The sequence below is a fragment of the Prionailurus viverrinus genome, chromosome E3 (genome assembly GCF_022837055.1).
Source record: "Prionailurus viverrinus isolate Anna chromosome E3, UM_Priviv_1.0, whole genome shotgun sequence".
Lineage (NCBI taxonomy): Eukaryota > Metazoa > Chordata > Mammalia > Carnivora > Felidae > Prionailurus > Prionailurus viverrinus.
In genome coordinates, this window is record NC_062576.1 from 39,958,669 (window position 1) to 39,980,163 (window position 21,495).

General features: G+C 47.8%; 1 protein-coding gene and 2 long non-coding RNA genes across 6 annotated transcripts in view; 2 read left to right on the plus strand and 1 right to left on the minus strand.

Moving 5' to 3' along the window:
• LOC125154318 (uncharacterized) overlaps positions 1 to 9,010 on the plus strand; it is a 33,396-nt gene extending 24,386 nt beyond the window's left edge. For both annotated transcript variants that reach the window (XR_007147756.1, XR_007147755.1), the window contains one exon: positions 5,429 to 9,010. This is a non-coding gene — a long non-coding RNA (uncharacterized LOC125154318). The remainder of the gene's footprint in view (positions 1 to 5,428) is intronic.
• LOC125154316 (ATP-binding cassette sub-family A member 17-like) overlaps positions 1 to 21,495 on the minus strand; it is an 88,101-nt gene that overhangs the window by 21,909 nt on the left and 44,697 nt on the right. Inside the window, 5 exon segments of the mRNA XM_047838448.1 lie at positions 1,173 to 1,476; positions 3,275 to 3,437; positions 14,731 to 14,829; positions 20,239 to 20,325; positions 20,327 to 20,384. Of these exon segments, the coding sequence (XP_047694404.1) occupies positions 1,173 to 1,476; positions 3,275 to 3,437; positions 14,731 to 14,829; positions 20,239 to 20,325; positions 20,327 to 20,384 (711 nt within the window).
• Positions 9,231 to 21,495, plus strand: part of LOC125154317 (uncharacterized) — a 44,779-nt gene continuing 32,514 nt past the window's right edge. For all 3 annotated transcript variants that reach the window (XR_007147753.1, XR_007147752.1, XR_007147754.1), the window contains exons 1-2: positions 9,231 to 9,716; positions 15,198 to 15,288. This is a non-coding gene — a long non-coding RNA (uncharacterized LOC125154317). The remainder of the gene's footprint in view (positions 9,717 to 15,197; positions 15,289 to 21,495) is intronic.

The window sequence follows — 21,495 nt, forward strand, 5'->3', positions numbered from 1 at the left end:
GCTTACCCCCTGCTTGCTGCGGGGTCCACCCCTGCTCACATCTCAGGCTCTTACTCCGCAGCCTGTCTCTCCCCATCCGAGGCCGACCTGTGTCCCTGTGATCCCACAGCGGGATGGTCCCTACACATTGCAGCTGTGGTCACCCTCTCCAGGACCTCTGGGCAAGGGGCTCACTATGGGCCGGTGGTACCGCCGTTCTTCCCGGTACTCTTGGCACACAGCACCACGGAAATATACACACACCTAGACCTCTGGGGTCGTGGGTGCTGAAAAGGATCCTCCTTCACAGCAGCAGCAGCAGGAGTAACGCGCGCAGGCAGCACGCTCACTCCGCGGGCCCCGCGTGCGCCCCTGGGCGGGAGGGAGGAGGCGAGCTTTATCCTTCTCCCCGTCTTCCCCACCAAGAAACCGAGGCTTGGAGACGTAGGGCGCTGTGATCCCGCCATTTTGCTCCACCGTGTTCTGCATTTGATCTCTTCATTTAAAAATGTGAACACCTCAACATTTTATTTCTTTCCAAGAGAACGCGTGCATCTAACTTTTCAAACCAGATAATCCTGCAAGACTCGGGATGAGAAACAGCAGGGCCCTGGCCTGCCCTTCGTTGTCCCCAGTGCCCGCTCGCCCGAGGCCACCAGACTCTCCAGCCGCTCAGCTGGCGTTTCTCTGGATCGCTGAAGCACATTTACCTCTGGACGTCCCGTCCTGGAAGCGGGGACTTTGTTCCTTACCCCACCCCACCCCCTAAGGGCTGCCCTCCTCTCCCCTCCCCTGGAATACATCAGAAAGTTGGTTAAGTCAAGGCACAATCAAGTGCTCTGTTATGGTAAGTCTCCTTTTTCATACGATCTTCCCCTGCCCTCCTGAGTTCATGTCCTCCCTTTTCACATTTGCTCAGTGATCTCTATATCTGTCACCAAACTCTCTCCATCGAAGTGTAAATCCCCTCTCGGAACACATCAGACAGCAGGTAATTGTCCGTTTCAGTTTTGGACATGCCGCCATCCCCAGAAAGACACAGCCTGGCTGCATTTCCAGGCACCCTCTCCCTTTCTTGTCATCTGGCGGCCAAGAGATCTTCTGAGACGTCTGGCTGTTCACCTGACTTCAGGGCGCACCCCCTACCACGGCCCCCAGAGCACGCGCGCTGCTCTCCTGGGCCTCAGACTTACTCCGGGTCTCCAGAGGGATCTGTTCCTCCGCCAGAAGCATGTCTGTAAAATACTGTGAAAGCCGAGGACCCAGCCTGGAATTGGGAGAAATATAGAATGGGACGACGGTTCGGCCATACGTTCTCAGGGTCAGTTCCAGCGGCACGCTGCCCGTGTTCGTTTCCAGGTTGAAGATGGTGAGGCTGAAGGTGGTGATCAGCAGGGGCACCAGGACCTGTACCGTGAGCATCAACAACCAGTTGCGCCAAGAGTACAGGACCCTTTTCAGGAGCATGGCATAGAACTGTTGGCAGATGAGGCTGAACTGCGATAAAAAAAAAAGGGGGGGGGGGACACACCATTAACACGGCCACACAGAGGAGCTAGCCTCCCCCCGGCCGCAGTCTCGTATTGGGTCTAATGCTTTGATGATGTTCAAAATTTGCTTTGACCTGATGACTTGATTCACATTTAATGGCAGAAAAGGAAGTCACAGATTGGAAAGCTCTGGAAGAGTAGTAGCCTGAACAGATAGCAGATGTAAGCATGATACAATTTTATTTTTCAACCCGCCACATTATCAGAAACTTTAAGTTGGTGAGGATATGGAATGCCAGTGCTGAGGTCTTCATTTGGCACAACTTTTGTAGAAAACAGATGACCTGGATGAATACAATCTAATTTAATACGCATGTAGTCTTTAGGCTAGAAATTCCACTTTTAGTAACATATCCCGCAGGTAAATACGCAGGACCCGTGCACAGCGTGGCCCTTGTGGCACGGGCAGTCAGTGTAAAGGGTGCAGTCATGTGCACTGAGGTCGAAGACATAAAGTTGGGCCTGGGGTGGGAGGCCCCGGAGGTCAGCGCCATGAGCTCCCGCTCGGCTTCTCGCTGGTGCTGCGGGAGCTGGGGCAGACGGGGCCCTCGAGCCTCAGGGCCGGTGTTCGTTGTGCGTGACTCATCCACCCAGAGCCTTTGTGGGGAGAGGCTTGGTGGTCAGGTTTGAGTCAGGCATTCTTAAGTTTCTGGCCCCAAATACCGACAAATCCTTGAGACTCTACCAAGCATCTCTGAAATCTCCCGCCTTGGACACGAAGGCCACGTCCACCCAAAGCATTCATCAAAAGATGCTACTCTCAACTTGTTCGAGGTTGTGCCCTGAGAATTACCTCCTGGGAGGTTTCCAGAAGCAAAGCTTGGCCCAGCGGAGCCCAGATTAACCTCTTGCTGGGGGCTGGAGAGGAGCCTCCTGGACAGGACAGGCGGCTGGCCTACATGGCCCTGAGACCCTTTCCAACTCAGAGGCCCCTTTTATACATGATTCAAGATTGTGGAACAGTGCAGCCCATCTCTTCCCTAACCCATGAAAACCAGTCTCACTATTTTACAGCCATACCTTGTAGGTGGCGAAATCGAGACCATTTTGTAAGGTGCGTATCAATATCCTTTTTTTTTTTCGATAACAAAAGAACATTACAGGTTATCCATATACTTCATAGGGATGTTTTAAAAAAATTGTGGGGCGCCTGGGTGACTCGGTTGGTTAAGTATCTGACTTTAGCTCAGGTCATGATCTCATAGTTGGTGAGTTTGAGCCCCGTGTCGGGCTCTCTGATCTCAGCACAGAGCCTGCTTCGGATCCTCTGCCCTCACACCCCCCCCTGCCCTTCCCTCCACCCCTCCCTCCCTCAAAAATAATAAAATAAAACACTAAAATAGATATGTCTTAAACTCCAGGTGTGATATGTGATCTGTTTCACAGTGAAATATGAAAACGGGAAGATTAAATATGCTTTTTTTGGCTGGTAGATTCAGTGCTTTTATTCTTTCTTCTTTTTGGTAAGAGGAAGGGCCAAGACCTTTTACTGTGTCCTTTTCTGGTACTTTCTTCCACTGAGTTAATCGTGGCCAGGAAACAATAGTGCATTGTCTCTGAACTAGAGCTGAGGGCATGGCCTTGCGGGAACCTGGCGGGGACTCTTTTGTGCCTAAGATCTACACATTTCTCCTCAAGCCCTTGGCAAAGGGTGGGTGACCTGGACTTCTTGACCAAAGAACAGGATGATTCTAAGAGATAACCCCAAATCTGCCCTCTGGCATGCATGTGAAATATTTGCTCACCCCAGTGTTGTGATGGATTGGCAGGCCGGACGGTATGGAGAAGATCCTTGAGTGAGTACGTTTGATTCTGTTGACAGGAACCCCGCCGATCAGGTGGCGAGACTGAATGGAGGGAATCTGGAGGGTTTGGATTTCTGTGCTGGAATCTGTCAGCTTGTTCACCCTAAGCCAAACGGAAACAGAAACGCAAGTTTGCAAAATCACATCTCGCTTCATTTTGTTTGGATTTAAAGAGGCAACGTCATGTAAAATTTGAAAGAAAAGAAAGAAGTTAGGACAAGAATAATGAGGGCAGGGGCGCCTGGGTGCTCAATTGCTTGAGCCTCCAGCTCTTGATTTCAGCTCAGCTCATGATCCCAGGGTTGTGGGATCGAGCCCTGCATCAGGCTCCATGCTGAGCGTGTGTGGGGCCTGCTTAAGATACTCTCTCTCTTGGGGCACCTGGGTGGCTCAGTTGGTTGAACGTCTGACTCTTCATTTTGGTTCAGGTCATGATCTCTCAGTTTCATGGGTTCGAGCCCCGCATCAAGGCTCTGAGCTGACAGTGTGTATCCTGCTTGGGATTCTCTCTCTCTCTCTCTCTCTCTCTCTCTCCCCCCCCCTTCCTCCCTCCTTCCTCTGTCCCTCCCCTGCTAGTGCATGCTCACTCTCTAAAAAAATTAATCAATTAATTAATTAATTAATTAATTAAAGAATATTGAGGAAAAAGGAGATGCACCCAGATGATATACTGCTAGCAAGCATATTTTGACTAGAAAGTTTTTTTTTAATTTTTTAAAAATATTTATTTATTAAGATGTTCAGCGTCGCTCCTTATCAGGGAAATACAAATCAAAACCACACTCAGGTATCACCTCACGCCAGTCAGAGTGGCCAAAATGAACAAATCAGGAGACTATAGATGCTGGAGAGGATGTGGAGAAACGGGAACCCTCTTGCACTGTTGGTGGGAATGCAAATTGGTGCAGCCGCTCTGGAAAGCAGTGTGGAGGTTCCTCAGAAAATTAAAAATAGACCTACCCTATGACCCAGCAATAGCACTGCTAGGAATTTATCCAAGGGATACAGGAGTACTGATGCATAGGGGCACTTGTACCCCAATGTTCATAGCAGCACTCTCAACAATAGCCAAATTATGGAAAGAGCCTAAATGTCCATCAACTGATGAATGGATAAAGAAATTGTGGTTTATAGACACAATGGAATACTACGTGGCAATGAGAAAAAATGAAATATGGCCTTTTGTAGCAACGTGGATGGAACTGGAGAGTGTGATGCTAAGTGAAATAAGCCATACAGAGAAAGACAGATACCATATGGTTTCACTCTTATGTGGATCCTGAGAAACTTAACAGGAACCCATGGGGGAGGGGAAGGAAAAAAAAAAAAAAAGAGGTTAGAGTGCGAGAGAGCCCAAGCATAAGAGACTGTTAAAAACTGAGAACAAACTGAGGGTTGATGGGGGGTGGGAGTTAGGGGAGGGTGAGTGATGGGTATTGAGGAGGGCACCTTTTGGGATGAGCACTGGGTGTTGTATGGAAACCAATTTGACAATAAATTTCATATATAAAAAAATATATATTTATTTATTTTTGAGAGAGACAGAGAGACAGAGAGAGAGACAGACTGCAAGCCGGGGAGGGGCAGAGAGAGAGAGGGAGACACAGAATCGGAAGCAGGCTCCAGGCTCTGAGCTGTCAGCCCAGAACCCAACATGGGGCTTGAACTCATGAACGGTGAGATCATGACCAGAGCCGTAGTCAGATGCTTAACCACCTGAGCCCCCCAGGAGCCCACAGAAAGTTCTTAAATAGGTCCCGAGTAAATATTGAATTAACTGACCAATGGCTTTTCCAAAGAACTGAGGCAACATTAGCATGAATAGATTTCATTATTTTCCTATAAAGATGCCATATGCAAATTAAAACAAAAATGAAATGTCCCTTAATATCTACTTTATGAGCAAGACTCATAAACCCAAGTATGACACGTAGCACTGTAGCCTGAGGTCTTATTTTTGTTTGGCACTGAGCTCAGAAAGGATTTTACGTTTTTAAATGGTTACATGCTAGATGGTTATCTAATTACTTATATAATATCCTTGATTATGCCACTAACCTACAGTAGCCTAAAACGTGTACTCTGGCTTTTCAGGAAGAAGTTTGCCGAACCCCGCCCTAGGCCAAAAGAGGTATTCCTTGCGGGCAGCAAACCGTTTGGAAGCCGAGAAATATATTTTTACTCATAATCTTCAGGTCGGTTATTCTACTCCTGGGAGTGTGTCACAACGAAACAGTGCAGTAAATTGTAGCTCATTTTCCCTGCAATAGAGTTCTGTAAATGGCAGTGTGGCCCACATTCTCCCCAAACTTAGCAGCTTAAAACAACCGTAAACGTTTGCTGTGTCACACAGTTCTGTGGGCCAGGCGTTCGGAAGTGGCTCGGCAGGGTGGTGCTGTCTCCGGGGCTCTCAGGAGGCTGCAGTCGAGCTCTGGGCCTGGGCTGCAGTGGTCTGAAGGCTGGACTGGGGCGGGAGGCCCCACTCCCAAGACGGTGCCCTCATGTGGCTGGCTTAACAGCTGGCTCTCCCAGTGGAGTTGTTTTTTTTATTATTATTATTTTTTAACGTTTATTCTTGAGAGACAGAGAGACACAGAGCATGAGCAGAGGAGGGACAGAGAGAGAGAGGGAGACACAGAATCCGAAGGGCTCCAGGCTCCGACGCGGGGCTTGAACTCACGAACTGTGAGATCATGACCTGAGCCAAAGTCAGTCACCTAACTGACTGAGCCACCCAGGTGCCCCTCTACCAGTGGAGTTCTGACAAGAATGTTGGTTTTAATTCACGTTAATGATGAGGATAAAAGTGAATAGCAGTGGTGTGTGTCAGAACTTCACTCGTGCATCCCCCAGGCAAGCCACACTGTTGCTGACTTGAATACTACTGTTCTAATGCTGGAAGAATATTTCCCTAAGTTTTTGTGTTCTTAATGAAATGGCTCGGGATAGGAGACACTTTTCAACTTAGTTTGCATTATTAACATTTTCGCCACCACTTTCTTAATCTAGACAATCAACAAAATGTTAAATTAAACCCTAGTGTTTCCTGTTTACCCGGTTCCATGACGTAAGTTCACGCATGATGGTTGATTTCAAATTATCGACACAGCACGTCCATCATGCGGATTTAAGCAGACGTAAAAAACCTTAAGAGCACTGATAATAGTACAGTGTAGCCAAACCGTGACGTCTTGTATATTGCCATTTGCATTGTTTTGATTTATAACTTATAGTTTTATAATCTTATAACAGGAAATTTATGTTCAGTCTTCTGTTCCTAGCACTGAGCTCCCAAAACATTTATACGTTCCTAAGTGGTGACCTCAGGTAAGGCGTGTTGTGTTGTGTTGTGTTGTGTTGTGTTGTGTTGTATTGTGTGAGCAAGGTGACTTTGGAAAGGACCTGAGGATGGGGACTGGTTGCCGAGAGAACCATCCATGGGATTCGAGGGTTGGAACTTTCAGGCCCCCCTCCCAGCCTCCTGGGAAGGGACAGGGGCTGGAAATTGAGTTCAAGTGCCAGCGGCCAATGGGCAGAGAACCCAAAACGCTTCCGGGTTGGTGTCCCGGGAGGTGCCGGGAGAGCAGTGCCGTCAGAGAGCACGGACGCTTCGCACCGTGGCCCTGTGTATGTGTTCATCTGGCTCCTGTATCATGTTCCGTATAATGAACTGGTAGATGTCGGTGTTTTTGTGAGCTCTGTGAGCCATTCTAGTGAGTTAATTGAAGAAGCGGTTGTGGGAACGTCCAGTTTATGGCCGGTGGGTCAGAAGCACAGGTGACCACATGAAGTTGTGACTGGGGTCTAGAGTCAGGGAGTGGGGGCGTTCTTGCAGGACTGAGCCCTTAAGCTGTGGGTTCTGATGCTGTTCTCCAGAGAGAGAGTGTCAGGGTGAAGTTAACTGCTTGGTAGTGTGAAAAAAAAATAAAACAAAACTGGGGCGCCTGGGGGGCTCAGTCGGTTAAGTTTCCGACTTCAGCTGCGGTCATGATCTCCACACTGTGGGTTCGAGCCCCGCATTGGGCTCTATAGCAACAGCTCAGAGCTTGGAGCCTGCTTCAGATTCTGTGTCTCCTTCTCTCTCTCTCTCTTTCTCTCTGCCCCTCCCTTGCTCATTCTCTCTCTCTCTCTCTCTGCCTCAAAAATAAATAAATGTTAAACCCTGCCCCACACTTTGGAATTGATATCAAAATTGTACTACAGTTTTTTATTGTTATTTATTTACCAGCTTATGCAATTGAATTTTTAATAAGAGCCGTGTTTAGCTGGTTCACAAAATTCTTGATAATTTAATATTCGGCTCTCGTGAGCTGAGCTGAGCTGAGCCAGCTCTAGCACACCTCTGGCAGGGGCCTCGATTCCTTGTCGGCTGTTGGCAAAAGCCTCGGTTCCGGGCCACGTGGACTTCTCCCTGAGGCCGTGTGAGTGTCCTCCCAAGACGGTGGCTGGCTTCTCCCAGCCTGAGCGGTCCAAGACGGAGAGATAGAGGTACAGTGTCTCGTGAGCTAGCCTCATTACTCACTCGTCAGTTCCGCAAAACCTTGCTGCCTTTATGGGTCAGCCCTATTTACAGCGATGGCTAGCCCGGCAGGCCCCGCCTGTGCCGAGACCCCGCCTCTGCTCTCAACCAGACCATTTCCCCTGGACTTTTCTAGGCTTTCTACTTGTCCTTTCGTTAGCTTTCCTACAGATTGGGGGATGTTAGTGAGCATTATCAGGATTTGCGTGGCCTCTCTTCAGGGCTTCAGCTGGTACCCGAGGAAGGTGTGTGGGGAAAGACAGGAGCCACACAGCACTTCGCCATGATATTTTCTTTGGCCCCGTGAAACGTTGTGTCAAGGTTGTATTCTGAATTTTTCCTCATTCAGTTTCTGCTGGTCGGATTTTTTGCTGGAGGGGATGTTTAAGAAATAAGACTGTCATTTATTGAGACTGAATTCCAGGAAGGAAGGGAGGGGAGTTTTCTACAGCGGGACGTTGGCGGCCACCACACCACAGTGTCTTCAGACAGATTAAGTACAGACTAAGAGCTGGTCCGAGAGCTTCCGCACTGTGCTGGGCGGCCTCTGACTGGCCCTCCAAACCCCAAATGCTCATGCTCTGTCATGACCTCCCTCAGTCTCCTCCCGGTTTTATTGAAATACAATTGACATTTAAGCTTGTGTAAGTTTAAGGTACACAACGTAATGGCCCAATATATGTATATACGTGAAACTGTCACACAATTAAGCTCAGTTAGTGTCCACCTTACAGACTTAGGGTATTTTTGCTTGTGGTGAGAACTTTTAAGATCTACTCTCTTGCTAACTGTCAGATATACAATAAATACAGTGTTGTTAACCACAGTCACCATACTCTCCTTACTTCTCTTGTAACTGGAAGTTTGTGCCTTTGCCTCCCCTTGCCCAGTTCCCTCACCCACCCCCACCCGCTGCCCCCGGCCACCACGGATCTCTTCTGTCTCTGTGAGTTTGGTTTCTTTCAGGATTCCACACATGAGTGAGATCATGCGGGATTTGTCTTTCTCTGTCTGGCTTATTTCACTGTGCATAATGCCCTCAAGGCCCATTTATGTTGCTGCAGATAGCAGGATTTTCCTTTTTTTTTTTTTTTTAATTTTAACATTTATTCATTTTTGAGACAGAGCATGAATGGGGGAAGGTCAGAGAGAGAGAGGGAGACACAGAATCCGAAACAGGCTCCAGGCTCTGAGCTGTCAGCACAGAGCCCGACGCGGGGCTCGAACTCACGGACCGCGAGATCATGACCTGAGCCGAAGTCGGATGTCCAACCGACTGAACCACCCAGGCGCCCCAGGATTTTCCTTTTTCTTAATGGGTGAATAATATTCTCGTGTGTGTGTGTGTGTGTGTGTGTGTGTGTGTGTGTGTGTGTACACTGTGTAGAAACTTTTTAGTTTGATGTAGTCCCACTTGTTTAATTTTGCTTTTGTTGCCTGTGCTAATCCCCTCCCCTTCATTGTGAGCTGGACCTAGAGACTCACTTCCAACGAGTGGAGTACAGCAATGTGACAAAACATCACTTCCAAGACGAGGGCAGGAGGGGATTAAGTCTTCCTTCTTGGTCACGGCTTCCCTTTCTCTTTCTCTGATCACTCGCCATGGGGGAATCCGGTTGCCATATCACGAGGTCACTCGGCAACTCGGGAAGAGGTCCACACGGTGACACACTGAGACCGATAGATGCTGGGGAACCGAGGCCGGCCAACAACCCTAGCAGTGATCTTGGAAGTGGACTCTCCACCTGCTCAGCCTCCAGAGACCACGGGCCTGGCTCACAGCTCGACTCCCACCCAACAGGCCCTGAGCCAGAACTGACTGTCCACCTGCTCCTGGACTCCTGAACCACAGAAAACCGTAAGGTAATGAACGTTGGCTATTTCAAGGCTGCTACACTTTAGGGAAGTTTGTTATTTAGCAATAGATAATAAATAAACACAGGCCCCCAACAGTGGGGGGTATAACAGACGTGAGACAGGGGAGAGGTAAAAATCATGTGTAATTAGTAGTCCCAGGAGGAGAGGAACGAGAGGGTAGATGAGAAGGAACGTGTTGGAGAGATGTTGGTGGAGAATTTTCCAAAACTGGCAATACCAGCACACCCCAGGGTAAAAAGTGGTAAAGATCCTAAGCCGGCGAGCACAAGGACAGACACATAAAGCCACGTCATTGTAAAAATGCTGGAAACCTAAGACAAAAATCACTACTAAAAGCAGCCAGGAGTAGGGCGCCTGGGTGGTTCAGTCGGTGAAGCGTCCAGCTTCGGCTCAGGTCATGATCTCGTGGTCTGTGAGTTCGAGCCCTGCATCAGGCTCTGTGCTGACAGCTCAGAGCCTGGAGCCTGCTTTGGAATTTGTGTCTCCCTGTCTCTCTGCTACTCCCCCGCTCATGCTCTGTCTCTCTCTGTCTCTCAAAAATGAATAAATATTTTAAAAAAAGTTTTTTAAATAAAATCATTGGGGCGCCTGGGTGGCTCAGTCGGTTGAGCCTCTGACTTCAGCTCAGGTTATGATCTCACGGTTCATGGGTTCGAGCCCCACTTTGGATTCTGTGCTGACAGCTTAGAGCCTGGAGCCTGCTTTGGATTCTGTGTCTCCCTCTCTCTGCCCCTCCCCTGCTCATGCTCTGTCTCTCTCTGTCTGTCTCTCTCTCTCAAAAATAAACATTTAAATATTTCTTTTTAAGCAGCCAGGGGTAAAGGACAGATTGTGCTCAAAGAATAATAATAATACTGGCAGCTGACATCTCAATAGACATAATGGAAGTCAGAAGACAATGGAATGGGACACATAGGCAGTGGCCGTGGGCTAGAAATGGGAACGGGCATGTTTACAAGGGAACACAAAAGATCTTTATGGAGCGATATGGGTCACACTTATGTAAATTTATTGGAAGTCATCGAATTTACTATATGAATCATTGAGTAACGTGACAGTCTGTAAATTGTATCTGTTGAATCTGTTGAAATCTGTTGAAAAGGAAGACATTGGATCGTAGAAGCATTGGAAAGAGCCCTGCCAACCTAAAATTCTATCTATGGGTCAAATGCTCTTCAAAAATGCAGGCCACCTGTCTATTTTCTTTTTTTTTTTTAATTTTTTTTTTCAACGTTTATTTATTTTTGGGACAAAGAGAGACAGAGCATGAACGGGGGAGGGGCAGAGAGAGAGGGAGACATAGAATCGGAAACAGGCTCCAGGCTCCGAGCCATCAGCCCAGAGCCCGACGCGGGGCTCGAACTCACGGACCGCAAGATCGTGACCTGGCTGAAGTCGGACGCTTAACCGACTGCGCCACCCAGGCGCCCCTCTATTTTCGAGCAAGCAACAAACCTGAGATTTTTTGTCACCAGAAAACCGCCACTGGAGGGAGAAGGTATTGTTCAGGCAGAGAGACCATCCTAGGTGGGAGCTTAAAGGTGAATGAAGGAATAGAGAATGACACAGAGGGTAAATACATGGTAAATTCAAGTGAATACCGATGGCCCAAAACATCATGGCATATGATGGGTTTTAAAATATGTACAGGATCGAAATACACAAACCAAATGGTACATAACTCTGGAGGTAGAGTCGGGGTAGCTGAAGGAGCAGTGGGCCTGTGTCGTCTGGAACGCGCTGAGCCTACGCGTTTATGGTAAACTGTAATAGGTTATGAGTGTACGTGGTAATCTTAGGATAACCACTAAGAGAAGGAGAACGTAATTTACAAATTTGAAATTAATGGAGGAAAAAATACAAACTAAAAGATATCTATATATATAGATAGATAGATAGATAGATAGATAGATAGATATATGGATTAGGGGCTCCTGCTTGGCTCACTCAGTTAAGCGTCTTGACTTGATTTCGGTTAGGGTCATGATCTCACGGTTCATGGGATCCAGCCCCGTGTCTCACCCTCTCTCTGCCCCTGACCTGCTCACACGCACCCTGCTCTGTCTCTCTCAAAATAAAATAAACATTTAAAAAATATTAAGTGCACCCCAAAGTTGGAAAGGAAATAGAAAGTGAATGTGGACCTGGTAGGCAAACAGAAAACAGCAAGTAATATGGCAGATTTGCAACCCAGTGAACTGGGATTTTCATCAGTTGTCAAGGCTCCAAGGTTCGTTGTTTTCTGAAATTTCAGCGATTCGCTGTTGACAAGAAGTGCACTTAAAATACGGCCACGGGAAGACCGAATGCAAATGGGTGGACAAGAACCTACTCACGACTCTGAACCAAAACAAAGCTAGTATATACAACTAGATGGATGTTCAGTTGTTGGGCTTACCAGCAAAATATGTTAACAATTCTAAATGTGTAGGCACCTGATGCAGTCGCTTAAAAACAAAGCAAAACTGGACAAAGTTAAAATCAGCGTGTTACCTCTAGGAACCCAGAGAACAGGCAGATAATCATTTTTTTAAAAAGACACAGGAGATTTGTACACCACGATTAACAGTCAGACCTAGTCGCCATACACAGAAGACTGTACCCAGCCACTGCAGGATGCACGTTCTTTCAAGAACATAGGACATTTTACAAAAATGGAAGGCAAGGTGAGCCACAGACTCAAGCATTTTGAAAGAAGGAGGCTATACAGAGTATGTACTCAGGCCACAGTGAAATTGGGTTAGAAATCACATATATTAACAAGACAAGGCAAAATAAAGCAAGAAAACATTTTCTAAGTTTATTTATTTTTGAGAGAGGGAGAGAGTGCACACGCATGAGCGGAATGGAGGACAGAGAGCTGCGGGTGGGGGGGGAGAGAATCCCAAGCAGGCTCCACGCTCTGAGCTGTCAGCACAGGGCCTGATGCAGGGCTCGAACCTGTGAACTGTGAGATCATGACCTGAGTTGAAATCAAGAGTCAGATGCTTAACCGACTTAGCCCCCGGGTGCCCCTGAATAGGAACAGTAAAAAAAAACAAAACTCTCCACGAGTTTGGAAATTAAGAAACACAGTTCTAAATAAACCACAGGTCAGAGTGGAAACCACAATAGAAAATTAAACATATTTCTAACTGGATGGGGAAGAAAAGATTACATATCAAACAACTGTGCGACGCAGGCACGTGAAGCTCAAAGGGAAATTTATATCTCAGATCCGTAGTTGAATATATGTATGGCTGAAAATAAACTATATAAAAACTATCTTACAAGGAAGTGCTTCTGCCTAACCAGTCGAGGACATCCCCCCTCTCTGCTTGGACTCAGTGTTATGCTGAGGCCCCTCGCAGTGAGATAAGCAAGCAAAAGGCATGAAGCCTGGAAAATACGAAGTAAAACTGTCTTTAAATGACATGATGGTCCTATCCAAAATACTAAGGAAGTCAACCCAAAATTGTTTGAACTACTGAGTTAAGCAATATTTTTAGATATCAATAACTTAAAAAATGATTTCTAGATCTGCAGCAAGTGATTGGAAATGAAATTGAGAGATCCATTTCCATCCCCTTGAAAAAAATTGAAATACTTAGGAATAAGTTTAATAAAAGATAGGCAGAGCTTCTGGAAAATGCAAGAGATGGCTGATAAAAATTATAGATGACCTCCCAGATAAAGGAGGCTGTGTAGAGTACCTGTGGATTGGCACGGTGCATATTTCAGATGTCCATTGTCCCCAAATTGATATTTACATTCAACCTAGTACCGGTTATATTCCCAGCAGGTTAAAAAAAAAAGACTCTATGTTTTAGATGGTTTTAGGTTTGCAGAAAAACTGAGCAGAAAGCACAGAGTTCCCATATACTTCTTCTCTCCCCTGCTGCCGACTTTTCCGTACTGTTCACACCTTGCATTAGCGTGGTGTTTTTGCTGTGTCCGATGAGCCAGCTTTCCAACAAGTTCTTTTTTTTTTTTTTTTAAATAGAAACTGACAAGTTTATTTTTAAATTTACATGTTAGCCCAAACGACCTATAATGGCCAAAACCATCTTCAAAAAACAGAACCGGAGAAACCATCTACTACCTGACTTCAAGATGTCCTTTGTAAAGCTGCGGTAATCTCGACCGCGTGGGTCTGGCGTGGGGCAGAAGAGGGGGGCATAGAAATGGACATATGCAGTCAATTGATTTTTGGTGAAGGCATCCAAACAACTCAGCCTGGAAAGAAGTCTCTTCGCCAAGTGGTTCCGTCACGACTGGGTACCCACGTGCAAGAAGATAAACCTTGGGGCGCCTGGGTGGCTCAGCTGGTTAAGCGTCAAACTTCAGCTCGGGTCATGATCTCACAGTTCCTGAGTTCGAGCCCTGAGTCGGGCTCTGTGCTGACAGCATGCAGCCCGCTTGGGATTCTGTCTCTCCTTCTCTCTCTGCCCCTCACCCCCTCCCCCAAATAAATACATGAACTGAAAAAAGAAAATGAACCTCAGCCTCTTGTCACACTGCACAGAAAAGTTAACACTGGGGGGGTCACAGATCTAATGCGGAAGCTAAAATGGTAACGTTCCTAGAGGAGAGAGTAGCAGCATGACTCTGACCTACAGGTGGGCTCCGAAAATAGGAACAGGCCAACCACGGGCTGGGAAGAAAACGTACCCGACAGAGGACCTCTATCCAGAGCACACAAGAAGTCCAGGAACTCCGGAAGAAAACTGAGCCAGAGACTCAGTTTAATAATGTTTAATAAACATTAAAAAAAAAAAATCAGACCAATAGGCCAACTCCAGAGCCGCATAAACCAGCTGAGTCAATTATAGTCAACGACATCCCACATGATACGCCACTCCTAGAGAGTGGTATTGCGTTCAACGCTTTCTGTGTTAAGCCGTACCCCTATCGCTGGAAGTCCTCGTCAGAGGCTGGGAGGCCGCCCAGCAAGGGTGCTCTGAGGAGGAGCCGGGCTCCGGTCCATGGGTAGATGCGTGACAGTTTCACCCTTGCTTACCGAATGAAGACCTCCTCCATGGTGGTGACCGAGGCCCCGAAGCTGGCAATCCCCAGCTCCACCTGCCTCTGTTCCAACTCGGTAAATAGAGATGCAAACCTGGAAGGGAAGAGAGGTTTTATTCCTCACGGGTGCGAGGGGACCCCCCACCCCCACCCCCGCCCCGCCATCACCGTCACCCTGAGCTTTCCTCAGGGCAAAGAGCGGGGGCTGTGGAGTCGAGATGGACCTTGTTCAAATCTCAACTTGGTCGCCCTCTAGCTTCAGGACTCTGAACTTGAACCGGTGAGGGTGAGGGTGACAGCATTTACTCCAGAATGTTTCTGTGAGGGTAAATCGCACACACACCTCGCACGTTGTGCGAGTATCATTCCATCTCTTTCCTACTCTTTTTGGAGTGCTGACTAAGGGCCAGTGGCCATTCCAAGCCCTTTTCCACCTATGAACTCCGTCAATTGTCTCCACAGCTCTTTGAAGACAGTGCTGAGGTTAAGTGACTTCCCCAAGACCACACAGCGGAGACAGGACACAAAACCCAGGCCGTTCTCTCCAAAGACAGTGAGTGCTCTTTTTTGTTTTTGTTTTCCTACTGTTACGGTAAATGAGGAAAGGAGCTAATTCTTAACAACCTGCTGATCTCGAACCCTTCCTCATGCATGCATGAATGGATCGTGGCTTTTTGTGTGATATTAAGAAACCCACAATCTCCTATCTGCTCCCTCACAGCCCAGTGTCCAGGACGGCAAAGTGCCTATAAGAAACCCTGCTCGCATGCCCGATGCCCTCATGAGGCTGCACGGCGTTCTCGTCCGCCCCCAAGGGCGGCAGTGCGTTAAGAGCTTGCACAGTGCACTGACTGTGGCTGGGTCTATGTGCGGACTCTGCCGCTGCCTGGCTGTGTGACTCTGGGCTAGCTCTTTCACGTCCCAAGTCTCTCCTCATCTGTAGGGTAGAGACTACCTCATGCACCGAGTCGTAAAGAACACAGTGAACATAAGGACACCTTGCAGAGCAGCCAGCCTGTGCTGTGTGTTCAGTGTCCGTTTACTGAAATTGTGCTCATGGATTGCTACTGTCTTGCAACAAAGTCAGTATGTCCCTTCTGAAAAATTGGGGCAAAATTGGAGCAAAGTTTTCACGTAGTGAGATGCCTTGTTCTCGTGTCAGTCAAGAGGTGATGTTACTTTTTTAAAAAATATTTTTAATGTTTATCTTCCAGAGAGAGACAGAATGTGAGTGGGGGAGGGGCAGAGAGAGAGGGAGACACAGAATCTGAAGCAGATTCCAGGCTCTAAGCTGCTAGTGCAGAGCCCGATGTGGGGCTCAAACTCACGAACTGTGAGATCATGACCTGAGCTGAAGTCGGACCCCCAACCGACTGAGCCACCCGGGTGCCCCAGGAGGTGGGCCTTTCCATCACCCTACACAGTGCTCCTGCTGCCCCCTCCAGAAGGTTCCGTCTCCTCCCCGCAGATGACCAGTGTCTCTATTTCCACCACCAGAGGTTCCCCATACCCGGTCTTTGTCTTCACATAAGTGGAATCTTCGTCTACTTTGGGTCTGGTTTCCTCTATGCAACTTGTTTCTGAGGTTTGACCGTGTGGTTTGCGTGCATTGCTAGTGTATTATTGTTCACTCTGTGTCTCTGTGGGTGAGTGTTCACCAAAAACAATAAGCCCCAGTGTGAGTGCTGGTTCTCCTGCTGACTGACATTTGGGTGGATGTGATGGGGGTTGGGTCAGAGGAAGCCCACGGGCTCTGCCATGGTTTCTCGGAGCCCTGGGCCACCGTGCCCGGGAGGATCACGTCCATGTGCTGCCCACTGGTCCCAGTTGGAAGGCTTTCCGGGAATCCCTGCTGAGGTCCCAGACCTGGGTGCGAAGCCGTCCTGGGATCCCCAGGTAGGTCCATTCGCCGGATCGTAATTTTGCTAAAGGCTTTGTGTTCGTGTTCATGTGCCAGAGTTTTGCTACTGGAGACTCATGCCCTTAAACGGGTTGGGAGCTGCTCCCTTCTCTCTCTCTCTCTCTTTTTTTTAAATTTCCTCGGCGTTTGATGGGACCTGGCATTTTCTTTTCGGGAACGTTTGTCGTTGCAAATTTGATCTTGTCAGTAGATGCACGGTGATTCGTCCTCGTCTTTCCCACCTGGTGTCAGTTTTGGCAGATTGTGTTTTTCAAGGAATCAGCCTGTTGTATCCAAATCCAATTTGTCTGTGATCTTTTCTCCATGTCCCATCCTGACTGTGCAGTCGGTGTGCAGAATGGTCTGTTCATTCCTGTGGCTGGTTCTTGTCTTTTCTTCTTTTTTTATTTAATGGCTTTGGCGGAGGCTTGTCACTTTTATTAATATTTTTAATAAACAATGTCTGGCGATTTTAGATTTCTCGATTTTTTCTTTTGCTTCTTATTTCATCATTTGCTCTCCTCGTATTTATTATTTCTTTCCTTCTCTGTATTGAGCTTCCCCTCTCTCTCTCTCTCTCTCTCTCTCTTCCTTTTTTAGAGAGAGAGAGTGGAGGAGGAGCAGAGAAACAGAGAGAGAGAGAGAGAGAATCTTAAGCAGATTCTTAAGTGCTGAGCATGTGCTGAGCATGGAGCCAGATGTGGGGCTCGATATCACAACCGTGGGATCATAACCTGAGCCGAAATCAAGAGTCAGATGCTTAACTGAGCCACCCAAGCACCCCCCGAATCATTACTAATTCCTCTTTGACCCATAAGCTGTTCAGAAGTGTGGTGTTGCATTTCCAAATATTTGTGGATTTTCCAGGTATCGTTTTGTAATCAAGCGCTAATTTAACTCCGCCGCTTGTGTTTTGGGGAGGCTGGGTCATGGCTGAGGGCCTACGTGTGAGACAGGGATGCCAGGAAGACGGCAGAGTGGGAGGGACCCGGAATGTGCCCCTCCCCTGGCACGGCGTCCGCGCTGGCAGAATCTGTCTGATGTGCGTGCCACTGGAAGCTGTAGTCAGAGCCGTCAGGCAAGAAAAAGAAGTAAAAAGCATCCAAACTGGAAAGGAAGAAGTACAATTATCTGTTTGCAGATGACATGATCTTATATGTAGAAAACTCTAAGATGCTACAAAAAAGCTGTTAGAACTAATAAGCGAATTCAGCAAAGTAGCAGGAGACAAAGTCAGCGCGCAAAAATCCATTGCATTTCTAAATACAATGAACAGATCTGAAAAGGAAATTATAAAAATAACCCCATTTCCTATAGGATCAAAAAAAAATTCTTAGGAATCAGCGTAATCAAGGAAGTCAAAGACTTTTACGATGAAAACTATAAAACGTTGCTGAAGGAAATGAAAGAAGTTGTAAATACATGGAAACACAGCCCCTGTTTATGGACTGGAAGACTTAATTTTGTTAAAATGTCAATACCAGCTGGAGAAATCTGCAGATCCAGTGCAGTCCCTACCAAAAAAGCAGTGATGTTGTTTGCAGACGTAGAAAATGCCATCCTCAAATTCATATGGAATCTCAAAGGACCCTGAATACCAAAACAATCTCAAAGGAGAACAAAACTGGAGGACTCACGCTCCCTGGCCATCTAAGAAGCGACAGCAATCCAAGCAGGGCAATATTGGCACAAAGGCAGACGGACGCATAGATGGAAAAGAACAGAGAGCCTAGAAATAAGTCCTCGCATTTATGGTCAAATGGTTTTCGACGAAGTTGCCAAGACCATTCAGTGAGGGGAAAAGGACAGTCTTTTCAACAGGTGGGGCTGGGAAAACTGGACATCCCCACGCAACAGCATGACATGGCACCCTACATAACACCACATACAAAAACTAACTCAAAATAGATCGAGGACCTAAACGTAAGACCTAAAATCGACTCTCAGGAGGAAACATGGGACAGAGCTTCATGACATGGGATCTGGCGGTAACTTCTTGGATGTGTCACCAAGGGCATGGTAACACAAGAAAAAAATGAGCAAATCAGATGTCATGAAAGTTAAAAAGCAACAACTGTGCAGCAAGAAACACTATCATCAGAGTAAAAAGGCAGCCCAGGGGGTTCGATCCCCACGTCGGGCTGTCTGCTGTCAGAGCAGAGCCTGCTTCAGATCCTCTGTCCTTCTCTCTCTCTGCCCCTCCCCTGCTCACACTCTGTCTCTCAAAAATAAATAAAACATTTAAAATAAAAAGACAACGCACTGGATGGAAGAGAATATTGCAAATGCTATATCTAATCAAGGATAATATCCAGAATATATAGAAAATTCCTACCACTCGACGCAAAGAACAACTCGATTCAAAAATGGGCAACAGGGGGCACCTGGCTCAGGTAGAAGAGCACGCAACTCTCGACCTCTGGGTCGTGAATTCGAGCCCCATGCTGGGTGTAGACATTACTGAATAAATAAAAGTTTTTTTTTTTTAATGGGCAATAGACATTGCTTCAAAGAAGACCTATGAATGGCGAGGAAATATACACCAAAGAATGGGAAGCAGGGTCGTGAATGGATACTCGTACACCCATGTTCATGGCAGTATTATTCACAATAGCTAACATGTGGCAGCAACCCACATGTCCGCTATGGATAAAGAACGTGGGGTGTGTGTGTGTGTGTGTGTGTGTGTGTGTGTGTGTAAGGGAAAAATATTCAGCCTTAAGGAGGAGGAAAATTCTGCAAGACGCCACAACATTGAACCTTGAGGACACTGTGCTTAGTGATCTAAGCCAGTCACGAAAGGACAGATCCAAAAGCCAATGGGAAAGTGCATGCTGGCACTCCTAAGAGGCAGTGAGAGCAGTCCAGATCTTAGAGACAGAAAGTATATAACGGTGGGGGCCGGGGGCTGGGGAGAGGGCGGTGGGGAGTTCAGGTGCTCCTGGAAATGACCCAGTGGAGACAGGAGTTGATGGTGTGGATGGGTGGGGTGAGTCGAGCAGGTGCGTTCCTGAGAACGCAAGGTGGGTAGACCCGCAGCTGGGGCTGAAGGGTGAGCCTTCAGCAGGAAGGGGACACGTTCTGGGCTGTTAAGAGATGGAAGGAAGAAAGGAGCGAGTGTGGGCTTGTGTGGGAGTGAGACGGAGTTCTTGTTTGCTGGCTCTCGACTTCATAGTGAAGTAGGAGGTAAGATTCCTACTTGAGAACAACATGATGCAGAGGACGGGGTGTTGGGGGGGGGGTGCCGGGAACCTATCCGGGGTCTGAAATAATTAAAGAAAATCAGGTAAAACCTTCATCTGAGCTCAGTCACCCAATAAAAGGGCCCCTGTAAAGCCATATTTAAGAATTTGACTTTAACCTGAAGGCTTCTGGGAGCCATCGAGGGCTTTAAAGGATGGAGGTGACATGATCAGAGCCCCATATTTTCAAGTGTGCTTAGGCTGGAGTGTGCTGTCTCTCCAGGAGGTACCAAAGGCCTGGGGGTCCAGACCCTCACAGAACAGAGAGCTCTTGCTGAGGACATGGCTCTGGACACTCCGTGCATGCACGCAGGCACTCCCGTGCACGCTCACAGGTACTCCCGCCCCCTGGGGTCCGCACCTGGGCATGCTCTTTTTAGGAAGAATAAACGTTAATTCTTCTCCAATGCTGGACTGCAAAACCGCATTGGGTATGTGGTGATAGATGGGCAATCTTCTCTGTGCTACAGTGAGGTTTCTTCACTAAAGTCATGTAATATCCTGCACCTGAAACAACATTTCAAAGAGCCTGAAATAATCTTACTCTTTGTAGCTGCACTTACTTTTTCTGTAGGTCAGAAGGGGCGGCTCCCTGGGAACGTGGAGCTGGAGGGTCCCGAGGGGTGGAGTTGTTTTCACACAACGAACTGGCCTCTGAAGGCCGGTATTCTGGAGGGTCTGGCCTTCTCCTCCGTGACCGGAGGTGGTAATGACGGACGTAGCGATGCTGGCCGACGTGGCAGAGGGCTGTATGGAGGGCAGCTGACTTGGCAGAGGCCTTGCACATCAACGTGAAGAACAAGGCTACCTCTGTAATAATCACATCATGCTTTTGGCGTTTTGAACGTCCTTTCTGACACTAGTGACACTTGTTAGCGTGATGCTGGCGATGGGGCCACTCAACAAACATTTCTCAAGCCCTTGCGATGAGACAGGCACTGTTCTAGGTACTAGTCAGGAGTTCTTGCTCTCATGGGCCTTCATTAAAGGAGTGTGAGACAGACAGTAAGATACACGGGGAAAATGTATAGAGTATTAGTGACATGAGCCATGTGTCAAGAAAGACAGACATGGGATGGGGTGTGGAGGGTTGGGGAATGTGATTTAAAAAATTTTTTTTGTGTTTATTTTTGAGAGGGACAGAGCATGAATAGGGGAGGGGCAGAGAGAGAGAGACACAGAATCCAAAGCAGGCTCCAGGTTCTGTGCTCACAGCTCAGAGCCTGACACGGGGCTCGAACTCATGAACTATGAGATCATGTCCTGAGCCGAAGTCAGACGCTCAACTGACTGAGCCACCCAGGTGCCCCCAGGGAGTATGATTTTAAACAGGGCACACCAGGCCAAGCACGGCCCGTGGGCCACCCCTAGGACTCTGGCTTTTGCTCTCGGTGGGAGGGGAGGTCACTTCAGGGCTGAGCCGAAGAGTGACAGGCTCATTCTGACAACAGAGCGGTGGGGAGGGGGGGGGGGGTTAGTGGTGGTGGTCAGCAGGCAGGTGTGACAATACAGGCCAGGAGAGGATGGAAGCCAGTCCAGGGTGCTAGACGGGCGTGGAGGTGACGGGGGAAGGGAAGGCCCCCAGGGTTTGGGAACAGATAGGATATGGGCTCTGACA